The sequence below is a fragment of the Pseudomyrmex gracilis genome, unplaced genomic scaffold (genome assembly GCF_002006095.1).
Source record: "Pseudomyrmex gracilis isolate BER0280 unplaced genomic scaffold, ASM200609v1 scaffold_285, whole genome shotgun sequence".
Taxonomy (NCBI): Eukaryota; Metazoa; Arthropoda; class Insecta; order Hymenoptera; family Formicidae; genus Pseudomyrmex; species Pseudomyrmex gracilis.
The window spans coordinates 124,043-138,971 of record NW_018020869.1 but is presented as its reverse complement, the minus strand read 5'-3'; the positions used below and the strand labels follow the sequence as shown (position 1 = coordinate 138,971).

Sequence of the window (14,929 nt, the reverse complement as noted above, 5' to 3'; positions counted from 1 at the left end):
TAACCACCGTTGTCAATACTAAAGATTATTTTCTTTTCTGTTTGATTGTAATCATTTTAATCTAAACATTACATAATAAAAACATTAGGTGAAGTAGTAAAGTAAGTTAATGATAACCACAATAACCAAGGTTTTATTTTATTGTAATCGATTACGATAAAATAAAATAGTAAATATAGCATAACATACAACATTATCTACTCAAAACATATTAGATCAAGTATGCACCTCATTGTTACGATATTTGTATTGTATGTGCGTGAACAAGAAATATATTAATTAAAATTTATTTTTATAACTGATTAGTTATATTTATTTTGTTTAATAAGATAAAAATGTATTTTGCATTTGATTCATAAATGTTTCATGTTATTGTTTAATTTTGGATATTTTTCTGATGTAACAAATCACTAACAATCAGAAAGTCTCCTTGTTTTCATCATTGTTATCTTAATTATCTCTGATGCAATTGCACATATCTCTTATATTATATATTATATAACCTTAGACTTTGAATCACCTCATATATTTGTTTATTAATAATGTTAATTATTTTGTATACGATAAGATACAAGTATAGATAAAAAACTACATATATATATATATATAATAATCTGTAATTTATTCACAGTTATTCATATTACATGTACATATATAAAGATAGAATGGTATTTGTTTTAAAGAATAATTTTATAAAATATTCACGCGCTTGCGCACACAGTGTATACATGTACGTATGATGTAAGGAGATACATCATGTATATATACGAGTGATTGTCGTAATTATTGTCGGTCAGTTCGAGTCAGTCGTCCATACAATGGCGAGCTACTCGGTTCTCGGAGTTGCATTTTGCATTAGTTTAGGTGTCACTCGCGGTTTTACTGATGACATATTATCAATTCCCAAGGATTTACTGTTAGGCACTGCTTCGGCCGCTTATCAGATAGAAGGAGCTTGGAATGAAGGTGGTACGTAAAGTTTTTTGTTAAAACTATTATAGAACGTTCAATATTCTATAGTGATCTTATTTTATTATATTATTTTAATTTACAACCTAGAGCACTTTTAAATATTTTATAATTATTTGATATAATGAGAATTTTTCCGGACTTGATTAAATAAATCCATATCAATAGAATAGGCAATTATAAACACATTTACACAGTGACAATCATATTTTCAGCATAAATGAAAGCATATTTTTTTACGCGTCTATGTACATACTTCTAACTACGCGTTAACTTTTTAAATTTACAAAGCTTACTAAAGCTTTTTAAGCTTTCACATTTTTTTACATCTTTTTTACGTAACATATATATAATGTTTCGTATATATAGCGATGTTTATATTCAATATATTTACGTATTACGTATTTATTTGTGTATGTTCGGACGATAGAATGTTCAGATATTAAGATTATTCGGATAATGGGAGTGTCTAATGTACCAGCTAAAAATAATTTAAAAATAAATCAAAATATTGATAGTTTTAGTTAAATATTCCGCACAACAATCTGCGCTCACTTGGATATTTTAATTTTATTGGTATAATTATTTGATTATTCACAAATACTATACTGCTTTTTTTATTTGAAAAATGTACACTGAGAAGAAACATTGTGTCAACAATGTGTATTTAGTTCAGAGTGTAAATTATTACCTAAAATATTTGTTTTTCTAATCTATAAAAGTCACACAATGTTTCTTCGAAGTAATGAATATTCGATTGATAACCTTTGACTGTACCGCAGTTGGAAAAACATATACGAAATACGCTTTCGTCGATTTAGTAGTTGTTTTGCAGATTTATAATTTATTTTTTATGACGCATATAATTTTTAATTTAATGCAAAAAGGCAAGGGTGAAAGCGTTTGGGACAAGTGGACACACGAACACCCAGAAAACATAATTGATGGAAGTAATGGCGATGTGGCTTGCGATTCTTACCACAAATACAAGGAAGATGTACAATTATTAAAAACCATGGGAGTAGGTTTTTTGCTTGTATTGTATATTTTATTAGAAGGATATTTATAACGCGCAAAATATTGAAAATCAAAATATAATTGTATTTTAGGTTGATTTTTATCGGTTTTCTCTCAGTTGGACGCGTATCTTACCAAATGGTTTCGCTAACGTGATCAATCAGGAAGGGCTCAATTATTACAAAAATCTCATTGACGAACTTCGGGCAAATGATATCGAGCCGTTTGTCACTCTTTATCATTGGGATCATCCGGAAATTCTGGAAAGGATGGGAGGATGGACTAACGAAATGATGGTCGACTGGTTCACCGATTATGCGAAAGTTGTTTTCAAGGAGCTCGGACCTAAAGTCAAATACTTTATGACTCTCAACGAAGCTCACATTGTTTGCAATGAAGGATATGCGACAAAACAAAAAGCGCCAGGTATATACATTACGTGTATCTTATTTATTGTTTAACGGAAGATGAAGCAACTTAAATTAAATTTTACTTCTAAAAAAAAAAAAAAAAAACATGATTCTTTAGGGAAGGAATTGGGCGATGTCGGTAGATTTCTGTGTCTGCACAACATGTTGAAAGCGCACGCCAAAACTTATCATATGTACGACACGCAATTTCGACCACAACAGAAAGGTCAGATAGGTTTAGTTAACGCTTGCTCGGGCGCATTCGCCAAATATCCCAATGACACCACAGCGGTGAACTTGCATTTTCAATTTACGTGCGGATGGTTGGCTCATCCCATTTTCTCGACGACCGGTGATTATCCGGAGGTCATGAAACGTCACATAGCCGAGAACAGCAAACTGAGAGGTTTCTCAAAATCGCTTTTACCGGAATTCTCGGAAGCGTGGGTGCAGTTTATCCAGTAAGCAATCATAAGTAATACAATGTGTGATCCATCAGTAATTATAAAGAATAAAAAACTGAGAAAACAAAAATGTGATAAAAGTACAATAGAAATAATTTATTGGCGCATCAGACGCGATCGGAACGTAATTAACGAGGATCTCTGATCAAACATTAATACTTGAAATCTTACATTTTTGTTTTTTACTTTGTTAGGGGTACGTCGGACTTTTTCGGAATAAATCATTACACTTCGAAACTTGTGGAAACAATGCCGCACACTGATGGGAAAGAGTGGTACTCCTTTTCCGGTGTGAAAGAAAGCGTAGATCCATCGTGGCCGGGAAGCGCTTCGAATTGGCTTAAAGTTAGTTAGCACGAATGCAATAGATTATTTTTGATGCGTTTTTTTAAGATACTTATGCATGTAAAATGAATATATTTTAGGTTGTTCCCGAAGGATTTCGACAAATTCTCAATAAGGTTTCGGAAGAATATAATTATCCTCCCATCTTTGTTATGGAAAACGGTTTTTCTTACAAGTGCTGTGTCACTGATGATCGTTTAAGAATATCTTATTATCATTCTTATTTAAAGGCGATGCTAGCCGCCGTTAAATTAGACGGATGCAAAGTGAAGGCTTATGCTACTTGGTCTGTATTAGACAATTTTGAATGGAAAAATGGTTATAAGTAAGTTAATATATCACCTTGGTCTACGCATCTTGATAAATTCATAAATAATCTTATCAGAAAAATAGTAAGAAGTATTAATAAGTGGCGCTGTCAGATAACACATTTTCTCTTGGAAAATAAATAACACGATTTAATTGAATATGTTTTTTTTGACAGAGAACGTTTTGGATTGATAAACATCGACTTCACGGATCCCAATCGAACACGAACTCCGAAATTGTCAATGAGCTGGTACGCAAATGTCATAAAGACTCGTAAACTTTTGCCCATCTCGAACTCGTCGGACGTAATCGTAATCGCTGTATAATATATAAATATTATATAAATATATACGTATGTAAGAGCGCGCCGTCCTTAAACTCCTTGCACAATGGAAGAAATAGCGATAGCGATAGAAATAACACTAGTTTTAAAGAGTTTATATCTATAAATAATAATAGGAACAGCGGAATCTAATTAGATACAAGCATACACATGCATCAATGCAGATCAGAAAACGGAATAAGCAATAACGTAATAAAATTTTCGACGAGTTGTACGCAATGCAAGAAGAGCTGTGCAATAAAACTTTCCTAAGACAGCTAATTGTGTCGTGATTGAATCCCGGCCGTCACATATTACACGTAGTTATATGCAGTTTTATGAAAAAACCGCGCGTTTGTGTGAATATATATTTTTCAGTATTTAATTATTTTGAGATAAGTATGTTTAACATTGCAGTGAGGATAAGTACGTTTAACATACATATCACATATAAAGTTATGCATACGATATTTTTCATATTTTTCTGACAAGGACTTATTATAAAACAGAACACGCAAGTATTTGTGATATGATATATGTATATTTCTATGTAAATTAACTTTATATAGTAATAATACAGATCTTTACAATAAAACTGCTGAATACATTTATAAATAATATAAGTTTACGTTTTTAAAGAATACATATAGTTGTTTTATGTGTGTACATCCAGTCAAGTATATGCTATATAGATATAATAACATTATAACTGCTCACGAGATATATCGCATGTGTTCAGTTATGTACATACGTGTTTTCTAAAAACTTTTCCCGCATTTGCATAAAACGTAAGTGCCAATTGTCTCTATATAAGTAATAAAAATTTCTAAAAAATATTTCGAAATATTATATTTAAAAAATTGAAATAACCGTAAGTAAATCTCAAAAAGTTCGAATTATTATTTCAATTACATTTAACATTTGAATAAAAAAAAAAAAACAAACAAATTAAGATGCCAATCGCGCGATACAAACCTTTTGACTTTTTCACAGATTCTTGCAAAATGACGGACAAAAGTACAGTGTTTTAGTATGAATTTTTTACAGAAATAACTGCTTATTTCAACGATAATACGTATCTCTTTCATCAAATTGGTGTGTTGATTTAATTTAATAAAATAATTTGGAGATTTGAATAGTAAAAACGAGCAAATATATATTACGGATTCAACACGGTACGTATTACGCTCCTACACTTGCCTAAAAAAAAAATTTTTTTTACACATCCGTGACTTCTCGCAAACAATGCAATTTGTGTGTGTCGCTCGCAAAGGATTCGAAGGTCTGCCCGCTTTAATCTAATTAAAAAAAAAAACATCTTTACTTGTTCCAGAACGCGAATGCTTTCTGTATCCTTTCGTTGTGCGACTTTCCTGTGATTATAGCGGTGGGATACGCACGTTGCGCCACGGGAACCTGCGAACCGTCCGATGTTCCGCTCTCTCTCTCGAACATCCTCGCTGTGCGACTCACGTTCCCGGTCGGGAGATATTTATCACGAGTGTTACATTCGCTTAATATCCTTGAGTCCGTACTCTCGCCGGTAACTGCAAAATTGTGAAATTTCGACAATGATGGTGTTTTACGCAACAAGCGACAATCACAATCCAGACAGCACGTGTGTTGTCTAACTATCTATTAATTTGCATCTGAAGAAAGTTAAAAAAAAAAAAAAAACGTCTGTCTAGAAAATTATTATTTTCTTTAGAAATTGTTTTAAAGAAAACATAATTCTGAGATACATGTTGTCTGGAAATGTTTGTGAACAAATTTTATTTGGGTTTTCACACACCTTTTCGCACAGAATTAGTCTCACACGAAGCTTTAGTCACATCACTCTTTGTACTAGCTACCTTGCCATCGTCCGTAGTACTTTCCGTAACGTGAGAAGAAACGTCCTCGCCTTGCGTCGAAGAACTTGTCAGAATCTCCTTAGTTAAATTCCGCTTTTCTTCCTCTTCCATCAATGTTCGTTTGTTTTCCCGAGTGTGAGTCTCGTGATCTGTCTCTTCTTCGGTGATAGAAACTATCCCTTGCTCGTCCACTTGCAACGAGAATGTTACTTGGCCCGAACTGCAATCGCCTATTCCGGAATCGCGCGAATCTCCTCGAAACACTTTGCGCAACGCCTGTGGCTTTGATCTCGCATGCTGCTCCATTTCCGAGGGGAAATTGTCGAGCTTTTTGGTCTCTTTTGACACTAAAATTTCTAAATGTGTTACAACGTCTTGTCTCCTATCATCTTCCATCTTCGAAACTAATTCCGTATCTAATTCAGATGTTTCTTTCTCGATATCGACCTGTTTCGAAGAACCGTTCAAATCGCTTTCTTCTTCTTCTTCTTCTTCTTCCGGTGTATTTTCTATCATCATATTCACTTCCGTCACACACGTGGAATGAAAACTCAAACGTGCTTCCGCTTCGGCCGAATTTTCTTCCACCGCACTTTCGTGTTCCGTGTCTTCGGTATCAATGTCGACCGATTTGATTTTCTCATCGGGATCTTGTATGTCAATGCTGTCGAATTGTTGCTCGAGCGTCGGCGACAATTCCGCTGTCGACGTTGGACTGTGGCGTCTACTGTGCGCCGAAAGAATCGCCATTCTTCCCAACGCGCGAATAGCATTTCCTGTTTTCTGTTAAAGTAAAACACACACTCCGGGCTTTAAACGAGCATGCCGTGTTCAAACGTGACGCAACAAACTACAGGAAGCGCGCTACGCCTAATAAGTACTTATTAATGTTACGCTGTGCGCAAAACAAACTTTTCGGTTAATAGAATCTTCGAGAAACAATTATTGAAAAATTATGTGCAATTTAATTAAAAAAATGATGTGAGTCTTTTTAGTAAATTATTTCATTTCCTTTGTTACGCACCTGCCACTTTCTTCTTATGATAAACTTCTTCAGTTTTTCCGTCGGCAGAGCTACTCCCCTCACAGTCGCGTTGTGTTCCGCCATCCACGGATGGTCTAGACACTGTGTGGCCGACATGCGTAATCTGCGTCGCGAAAACAATCAATACATAAGGAGTAGAAATATTTGTGTAATTCGCTAGAAAATTACAAAAAGAAAAAAACTTACTCCTTTCGTTTAATGAGCAAGTTGCTGATAAAGTCTTTCGCGTTATCCGAAATAGCGTCGAAAGCTTCGTCGTCCAGATCGTAGTCCGCTCGCGTGATGTTGGCAAAGGTCTCGGCATCGTTGTCCCCCATGAAAGGCGACAAACCGGTCAATCTGCACATACATTACGATTACGATCAATCAGTCCAGACCCACGCTGGGAAAATAATCAATACTTACAGAACGTAACAAATTACACCGACGCTCCACATGTCCGACTCGATGCCAATCGGCTCGTAATTGATAATTTCCGGTGGAATGAATTCCGGGGTACCGAACAGCACTCTAATCGGAGTGTCGGGTTTTAGAGTCTGAGCCAATCCGAAATCAATCAGTTTGATCTGATGAGACGTTCGCGTGCAACACATAATATTTTCTGGCTGCAAGACGAAATGTGAAAGAGGTTTAGCATCGAGATTAAAAACCAAAAACTGCAATAATTACGCTACTCGTGAAAAAAAAAAAACGTACTTTCAAATCTAGATGTACGATTTTGTTTTTGTGCATGTATTCGACTCCCTCACAGATTTGTCTCATGAAGAGAATGCTGTCCCACTCGGTTAGAGTAAAATCGTCAGCCACGACTCTCTCGAACAGTTCTCCACCTGAGATACTGTAGAGAAATTGTTCAAGTATATTGTGATATTTCTTTTTTCAGAGCAAAGTATTTATATCTCAATTGTACTTACTATTCTGTAACCAACACAGTTTCGCGGGGACTCTCGTAAGCAGCGGCTAGTAAAAGAAGTTTCGGATGCCTCAATATGTTCATGATTCTGATTTCCTCGCGTACTTGTTCGCGATCTTTCGCTTTTATGGTTCTGACGAATTTCGCAGCGAAACTCATTCCCGTCGCCATCTCGGTGACCCTTTTGACCACCCCGTATCGGCCCTTTCCAAGTTCCTCGAGAACTTTGTATCTTTCGTCAAAAAGTTTTCCCGCTTCCGGTTCTACCACACGAGCTTCGAAGATCGGCTCGAATTCGTCTTGAATAAAAAAAAAAAACAGTTTTTAATCACGTTTATCAGAAAAATCTTGTTCTTTCAAAAAAAGTGAATTATTGGTAAGAGAATTAATTTCAAATACGGTAGCATCACTTTTTCCGCTTGCTTGGTTATTTGAAACTTGTTGAAATTCGACTCTCGCGTGTCGTTTTTCTTATCGCTCTAACATAAACAATGACATGCTTACTCACAGTTGTAGTAATCTTAGAACGTGCTTTAAAAAATTATATGTTGCGTGTGTATTTAATAACAAAGAAATAATAAAGCGGTAAAAAAGTTTTTTCTCTCTTGAATCTTTTCAAAGTTGGATTTAAAATTTTAATTTTTCTTTCACATTTTCATAAAATTTCATATTTTTGTTAATTATGAAGTAAAAATAGATCGTAAATTTACCTTCTTTTTCCTCTTCGAGCATTGTTTCTCCTTGTTTCGGAATTCTCACTGAATCGGACTCCATACCGGGCTCGCTGAGTCCGTGAATGTTCTCAGCGCGGATCCGGAAGCGGTAGCTCTCACCCGGTGTTATAAAATTCGTTTCAGTCGTCGTATAACTTAACGAGTGACAAGACTCGGCTATTATCGTCCACGTGCTTTCGCTGATGTGTCTCGCCTCCACAGTGTATCCGGTAACCGTGCGACCTCCGTCGTAAGGTGGCGATCGCCAGACGATCGTGACCCGATCTGCACTGCGGATCGCACTGGGTTTATCAGCGGGTGACTCGGGCGGACCTGAATGAAGATCGATTCTTTTACCGAAAGATCGAGGTTTTACCGACTAAAAGTTATCACTTGAACTGAAAGTCACTCAACAAAAGTCATTCTCACTTGCGTCAGTTATTTACGTCAAAGATCGGGGCAATTAAGACGCACATCGATACTTTATCTGCGGTTTTCGTGCGATTGAACGCAAATTCCGCGATGATTTCTCACAGATTCTCGGATCGTGAATCGCGCGCGTTTTGGAAAACTCCGCACGTCATCGCGCTCGCGCGCGCGCTGTTACGTTCGACGTTCGAGATGCGTCGTCACGCGTATTCTATCACGCGATGCACGCGCATAGTCGTCTCGCCGATACTCAAGACGTGTTACCTAAGAAAAGAGGAAAAGGAGGTGGAACACCGACGTGCCGGCTGAGGAAGCGCGGTAAGGAGGAACTATTGCGCGGCGTGTCACGTGAGACTGCCGTCTGCCTTGTACGCGAGAAAAAGAACTGGACCGTGCCTCTTACGCACATGGAACAATAGATGATGATCTCGGGTTTGAGTACCACGCGAGCACAAAGATTCAGCCGCGAGAACTCTATCGCGAAGAAACATCTCGCTGCTCGAGCATTCGACTCGATGCGCGCTCCGCGTTTAATTAAGGTTTAATTAAATCAAGGTCGTTGTCAAGCAGAGACGAACAAACACTTGTAAATTTTCGAGCTCGCAAACGCGAGCTACGCAAAGATATATATAAAAAAAAAAAAAACTCACCTTCGACGGCCAGGCTGAAATATCTTCGTTCCTTGCCCAACGAATTTTCCACCGAGACCTCGTATTTTCCGGCGTGATCGTACGTCACATGGTCCAGTGTCAGGTAAGACACGCCGTTCCCGCTGACTATTTCGGTCTTCTCGTCCGGGCGCAGTTCTCGATTCTTAAATGAGAAATAGTAAACAGAAATATTTATATATTTTCTAATGTATCATCATGGATATTGCTTGTGTACATACGGGACGCGTCAAAGGCACTGGCAACAGTTAGATAAACACAAATAACATATTGATTATATTTAGTTGAGTGCGTGACACCGCACAGAGAGAAGCAATGACACCGACTTACGTATTCCGATTGGCTTTTCTCGAGTTTACACATCTGTTATATTTCGAGTGGGGATTTTATTGTAAGAATTCCTTCGGTACGTGTACATTTCCCGTACACGTGGCTGAAGATAAGCTAACGACCTCTTGAATAATTAACGAAAGTATTTCTGTGCGTCAAGATCGTTCGTCTGTGTGTCTCACATAAACGAGTGCGCGCTCTATTTAGATTATGGTATCTGATTGTGAGTTATATTCGTGTACTGATTCGTAGCGCGAGAAAGTTCACTGTTGAGTTTTTTTACGTGTAAAAGACTGTGCGTTTTTTTCAACAGCGAAACTTTTTCGTTCACGTGTAAAAAAAATCTACTTGCGTGATAAGAAAATTATGCGTTATTAAAGCGTTAGAAATTAATAGCACTCGTTCTAGTTGGTGTTGCCTAAAATTAGGCAGGTAAGCGATAGAGGATAGAAGTCAGGTAGGTAGGGCCGCGGCTTTAGAAATCTACAGGTAAATTTTCCACGCATTTTAATTTCTCCCCTTGTACATTAGATCGAGAGAGATGGACGAAGTTACGGATCGAGTTTAGGTATATGGATCCCTAAACCGCAGCCCTTGCTTACCTGACTTCGAACAGGTCTGGTCCGTTAAAGTTAATTACAAGAACGAAAAGGTGAACCTACCACTCGAAGCCACTTGACCGTCGGTTCGGGGCGACCTTGATAAGTGACTCGGATTAATGCTTTGTTTCCTCTAAACACAGTAACATCAGCTGGCTCTTTTATTATCGCAGCTTTCTCTAACGTTTCCATATTATCTTTGTCTACTGTGATGTCAGTAGTTTGATCGTGAAGTAGTTTCACATTTTCCGATGGCAATCTTGCGGAAACTTCAGTTGTATCTTTTTCGTTCAATAAAGACAACTGTAGATCATCCGAAACTTCCACTTTTTTGTTTAAATTTGTCTTTGTATTTCTTTCTGCTGATAAGTCGTTTTTGAATCGTAATTTTTGTACATCATTTGACGCATTTTTAGATACACGTTTTCTCGCTGGTAAGGGAGAGACGTACTCCTTAGCACACGATGCAGTTCGCCGAAGAAACGAAGACGATCTGGCGCGAGTCGGCGACTGCTCGCATTGTCTCGGACATTTTAATGACGAACGCTCCAGAATTTTTTCCGACACGCTTATGAGACTTGAATTTGCCGGTGCACAGAATTGTACACCTTCAGGTTTCGCTACGGATTCGCCGGGATCGTGTGGCGAACGTTGCAAACGCAGCTTCGCGACGCAACTGACAGATGGACCCTTTCCATTCACGGAAGCTGTGCATCGAACGTCTCCCGCGTCACGTGACGATACATCGCGTATTCTTAAGATGCTGACGTTGCCGTCCCTTTCAATCTTTCAATAGAAAATAATAATTATAATTAGCAAAAGATTAGATCACAGAAATATTTAAAATTAGTTTATTTTGACAATATATGATTGATATAGTTAACGTACTTTACACTTCGCGTTGTCTCGAGCATCATTTCCATTAATCGTCCAGATAATTTCCGTAGTTTTTCCGCATTGCACTCGGGCGCAGAAATAAGCAGTATCTCTCTTAGCGACGGTGACTGACAACGGAGTTTTTGTAAATTGCGGTGCCATTTGAGAAACTTCTTTGTAATCTGATATAAATTTAAAAAATATTAAATTGATATACAAAACTCTATCAACAACATTAAAATGTAATAAAACTTAAAAGCAATATTTAAAGACCTTGCACTGCGAAAAGACTAGTGCATGATGCGGCACCGAAATCATTTTGCACAACGCAAGTGTATTCGCCGGCATCTTGCGGACGAACTTCAGATAATCTTAGAGCGACACCTCCATCTCCGTATATAATGTGCTTGTAATAATCGTTATCGGGCAATTCGCGGCCATCTTTGAACCAACTGACCATGAAAGGAGATGTTCCTAACAAACAAAACATAAAAGAAAAAATATATATTACTACTAATTAAGATTCATTATTTTTTTCTTGGAAAATTTGGATAAATTCAAACAATTACAAATGTTTTAACAAGTTTTTACCTGTGATCCCAGTTTGAAATTCATGACAATGGTTCTCCATGACGATTGTCTCTTCCGGCAGTGATCGCACAAACCGCGGTGCACTCTTGTCCGCGGTAGACGAATCGTGCGGATCCAACACAGTTACCTGCACGTATCGCAAAATTAAAAAAATAACGTGATAAAGAAATTTAAAAAAATTGCAAGAAGAATTACGACAAATTGTTAAAGTAAAATATACGTGATCAGTCATTTCTTCACCTGACAACTGCTTCTCGTCGACCCAAGGACGTTAGTCGCAACGCATGTGTATTCACCGGCGTCACTGGCTTTCACTTTCGATATTTCGATTTTGGCTGTCGTGCCATCGAAGTACCTCTTTATTCTACCCGATCGCTCCAACGGCCGTCCGTTCCTAAACAAACAATTTAGAGATATACATCCGATTGAGACTCCGATTCTTCGCGCGCATTGAAGTCTCCGTGTACATGTACCTACCTGTACCAAGTCGGCGTTACGCTCGGCGATTCCTTTACACGACATTCCAGCTGTAAGCGTCCGTTTATCCTGCTGGTAGTCGGAAGGAGACTACGGTCGAAGGAAGGATAGGTTCTAGGCGAGGCGCTTCTGGTTCTGATTGTTCGACTGGTCGATTCGTATCGGTCTGTTTTTCGACAATTGATAAAATTTAATATTATTTATAATTCTTAAAGAAGAATTTTTTTGCGTTGTAAAATAACACACGTAAAGTATATTTGATATTTTAGGTTTTTTTTGCATCACAATTGACAACAAAATACATTACAATGAGACTTTGTAGAGGCTTTTATATATATTTGTAATGTGTACCAAAAAAGGTTTAGTTGCACAACATAGGTAAAAAAAAAAAAAACATCTCTCTAGCGAGGCACGTACTTATTACTTCAAGACGAGCGCTGGCCTCGATCCGTCCGAAGTCGTTTTCCGCCGTCACTCTGTAGAGAGCGGCGTCTTCCCGCATCACGTCGACGATCTCGAGTATCTTGACGTCATCCCGCTCTTTGATGGAGATTCTCGTGCTCGGCGTCACAATCATGCCGTTCTTGTCCCATCGTACCCAGGGTGCCGGATGACCGACTACAGCGCACTGGAAACGCACGGTATCGCCTTCCTGGACCAGACGATTGTGCGGCACCGCGTAGAATTTCGGCGGACAAATTTTCGGTCGCTTCGATATTCCGCTTCGCGGCAGAATCTGAGGCGATCTGAACTCGCGACCATCTAATAACGCGTTTCAAATTGTTATGTCAATGTTTTTTTTTTTTTTTTAATATCTGCAAAGTTGAAAGGTTTATCTTGGTCTTACGTGGAACTGCTGGTGACAAGCTTCTGATTGGTGTCGATCGCGGAGTCGATCTAGGCGTCGATCCCGCTGACAAAAGACCCACTGGCCTTGTCAATCTTTGGCTCAGAATATTTTCTTTTCCTTCAGGCACTATATAATACAAGCAGGTTAATTTTTTTCTATTCAGAGTTCTTTAACTTAAAGAACTTTCTAAAAAATAATTTAAAGAAACTCCTTATATGATTTTTAATTTTTGATGGAATAAAATAAAGAAGAAGATATAAGAAATATTTGAAAAAATCGCGGAAAACTTTCCTAAATCTCTAAATCAGCATTGAAATATTAGAATCTATTATAAGAGAATGTTGTAAGTTCTAAAGTCTCGGCGTCGCGTCATACGGAATTAAATTACGACTATATACACGCAATATATTTGCGTGAAATTGTGAAGTAACTTGCACTCATTGGTCACGTCGTTCTGCGGTCTTTGAACGTCGCCGACGATTAGCATAATAAAATAACGCGCGTAATTCGAAGAGACGGTCGCGATTCACACGCGTTCTCGTTTGATGAGCACGCTTTTGTGAAACTCTAGAGTTATATGTAAAATTACCATCCACGACTAGACAGGCCGATGTATACGCTTTTCCCAGATCGTTGTAAGCCACGCACGTGTATTCCCCTTCGTCTTCGGGATAAACATGTTGGATGCTCAACCGCGCCGTTTCACCGTCGAATTCGGAAGCAAAATCGCCCGCCATGGCTATAATCTTACGAGAGACACTTTGTGTATTATCATGTATCAACGACGCGAATAGAAATTAAATTATTTGTTTCAGTACTTTGCCTCCCCGTTCCCAGCGAACTAAAGGCGGTTCCGGCGCAGCGTGAACTTTGCACTCCAGAGAAACAGCGTCGCCGTCGCAACACCTGATGTCTCGCAGTTCTCTCTTTATGATCGGCAAGGTCAACACTTTTCTGTGGAGTTTAATGTTTTATTTGATGGATGAATATACTATAAACAGCGGCGTGTATATTTTACGCAACTTTGTTCGCAGCTTACCCATGAGGAGACTTCTGCGTTTGTTCCTCTTTGCCTTGACCTTGAAAAAAATCGTCAAATCAAACAAAAATCGCGACGTGAAGCAGGTGTTTGGTTCGGCATCTCTTACCTTTCGCGTAGATTTGTAAGGAAATTACAGCTTTGGCTTCTCCATGGCAGTTGCGAGCTATCACGGAGTACGTTCCGGTGAAGTCGAGCTTGGCGTAAGGTATTTCCAACCGATATTGTGGCCCTGCACCCACCAGCCGGAAGTGAGGCGCGTCTCTGTAATAGTCGGGCTGAAAGACAAAACGCGCGTAAAAAAACAAAAACAAAAACATTCTGAAAAGCCAAGAAATTAGCAAAGTGCAGACAGTATGCGTAAAAAAGTCCGGTTAAATTAAATAATGTACACTGAATGTTTACCGCTTCTTATCGACGCACGTTCTGTTCTGGCTTACATTTTATACGCGTGAGTTTTATTGCTGACAGTAATAACGCGCATAACTCAGTTACGCGTTTGCCAAAGGAAAGTGCCGAGGAAGCATAAAAGAGTGATTCAGAGCGCGCTTAAACTGCGTAGAGACGGTTCTCGGATGCTGATGTTTTTTTGCAATCTCAACGTCATACGTTGGCACCATTAATCTTACGAAATCATAATAAACACAGAGAATATATTGGCTTTGAGGATGACGTTTATCTTGTCTTTAATCGTGAGTATGATGTCTAAC

The 14,929-nt window shown here is 38.2% G+C and overlaps 2 protein-coding genes across 2 annotated transcripts in view; one reads left to right on the top strand and one right to left on the bottom strand.

Moving 5' to 3' along the window:
* Window positions 1–772: 772 nt before the first annotated feature.
* Window positions 773–4,113, top strand: LOC109859770 (myrosinase 1). Its single transcript, XM_020438320.1, has 7 exons — window positions 773–969; window positions 1,857–1,990; window positions 2,079–2,412; window positions 2,515–2,857; window positions 3,055–3,205; window positions 3,286–3,530; window positions 3,690–4,113. The coding sequence occupies exons 1-7, from the start codon at window positions 819–821 to the stop codon at window positions 3,838–3,840; spliced, it is 1,509 nt and encodes a 502-aa protein (XP_020293909.1). The 5' UTR covers window positions 773–818; the 3' UTR covers window positions 3,841–4,113.
* A 104-nt stretch (window positions 4,114–4,217) lies between these two features.
* Window positions 4,218–14,929, bottom strand: part of LOC109859773 (titin homolog) — a 44,557-nt gene continuing 33,845 nt past the window's right edge. Inside the window, exons 36-56 of the mRNA XM_020438324.1 lie at window positions 14,329–14,497; window positions 14,220–14,259; window positions 13,999–14,134; window positions 13,770–13,926; window positions 13,178–13,306; window positions 12,748–13,092; window positions 12,331–12,496; window positions 12,094–12,247; window positions 11,854–11,980; window positions 11,536–11,736; window positions 11,275–11,444; window positions 10,450–11,172; window positions 9,440–9,602; window positions 8,358–8,693; window positions 7,649–7,946; window positions 7,431–7,572; window positions 7,140–7,339; window positions 6,921–7,073; window positions 6,714–6,837; window positions 5,629–6,472; window positions 4,218–5,383 (exon numbers count right to left, since the gene is read on the bottom strand). Coding sequence (XP_020293913.1) covers window positions 5,157–5,383; window positions 5,629–6,472; window positions 6,714–6,837; window positions 6,921–7,073; window positions 7,140–7,339; window positions 7,431–7,572; window positions 7,649–7,946; window positions 8,358–8,693; window positions 9,440–9,602; window positions 10,450–11,172; window positions 11,275–11,444; window positions 11,536–11,736; window positions 11,854–11,980; window positions 12,094–12,247; window positions 12,331–12,496; window positions 12,748–13,092; window positions 13,178–13,306; window positions 13,770–13,926; window positions 13,999–14,134; window positions 14,220–14,259; window positions 14,329–14,497 — 5,004 coding nt within the window. The 3' untranslated portion in view covers window positions 4,218–5,156. The remainder of the gene's footprint in view (window positions 5,384–5,628; window positions 6,473–6,713; window positions 6,838–6,920; window positions 7,074–7,139; window positions 7,340–7,430; window positions 7,573–7,648; window positions 7,947–8,357; window positions 8,694–9,439; window positions 9,603–10,449; window positions 11,173–11,274; window positions 11,445–11,535; window positions 11,737–11,853; window positions 11,981–12,093; window positions 12,248–12,330; window positions 12,497–12,747; window positions 13,093–13,177; window positions 13,307–13,769; window positions 13,927–13,998; window positions 14,135–14,219; window positions 14,260–14,328; window positions 14,498–14,929) is intronic.

Excerpts from the sequence above, each read along its gene's own strand:
- LOC109859770 (XM_020438320.1), top strand. The coding sequence starts at position 819 with ATGGCGAGCTACTCGGTTCTCGGAGTTGCATTTTGCATTAGTTTAGGT. Across the intron at positions 970-1,856 it reads AGGAGCTTGGAATGAAGGTG|GCAAGGGTGAAAGCGTTTGG; the intron begins GTACGTAAAGTT and ends TAATGCAAAAAG. Across the intron at positions 3,206-3,285 it reads GCGCTTCGAATTGGCTTAAA|GTTGTTCCCGAAGGATTTCG; the intron begins GTTAGTTAGCAC and ends AATATATTTTAG.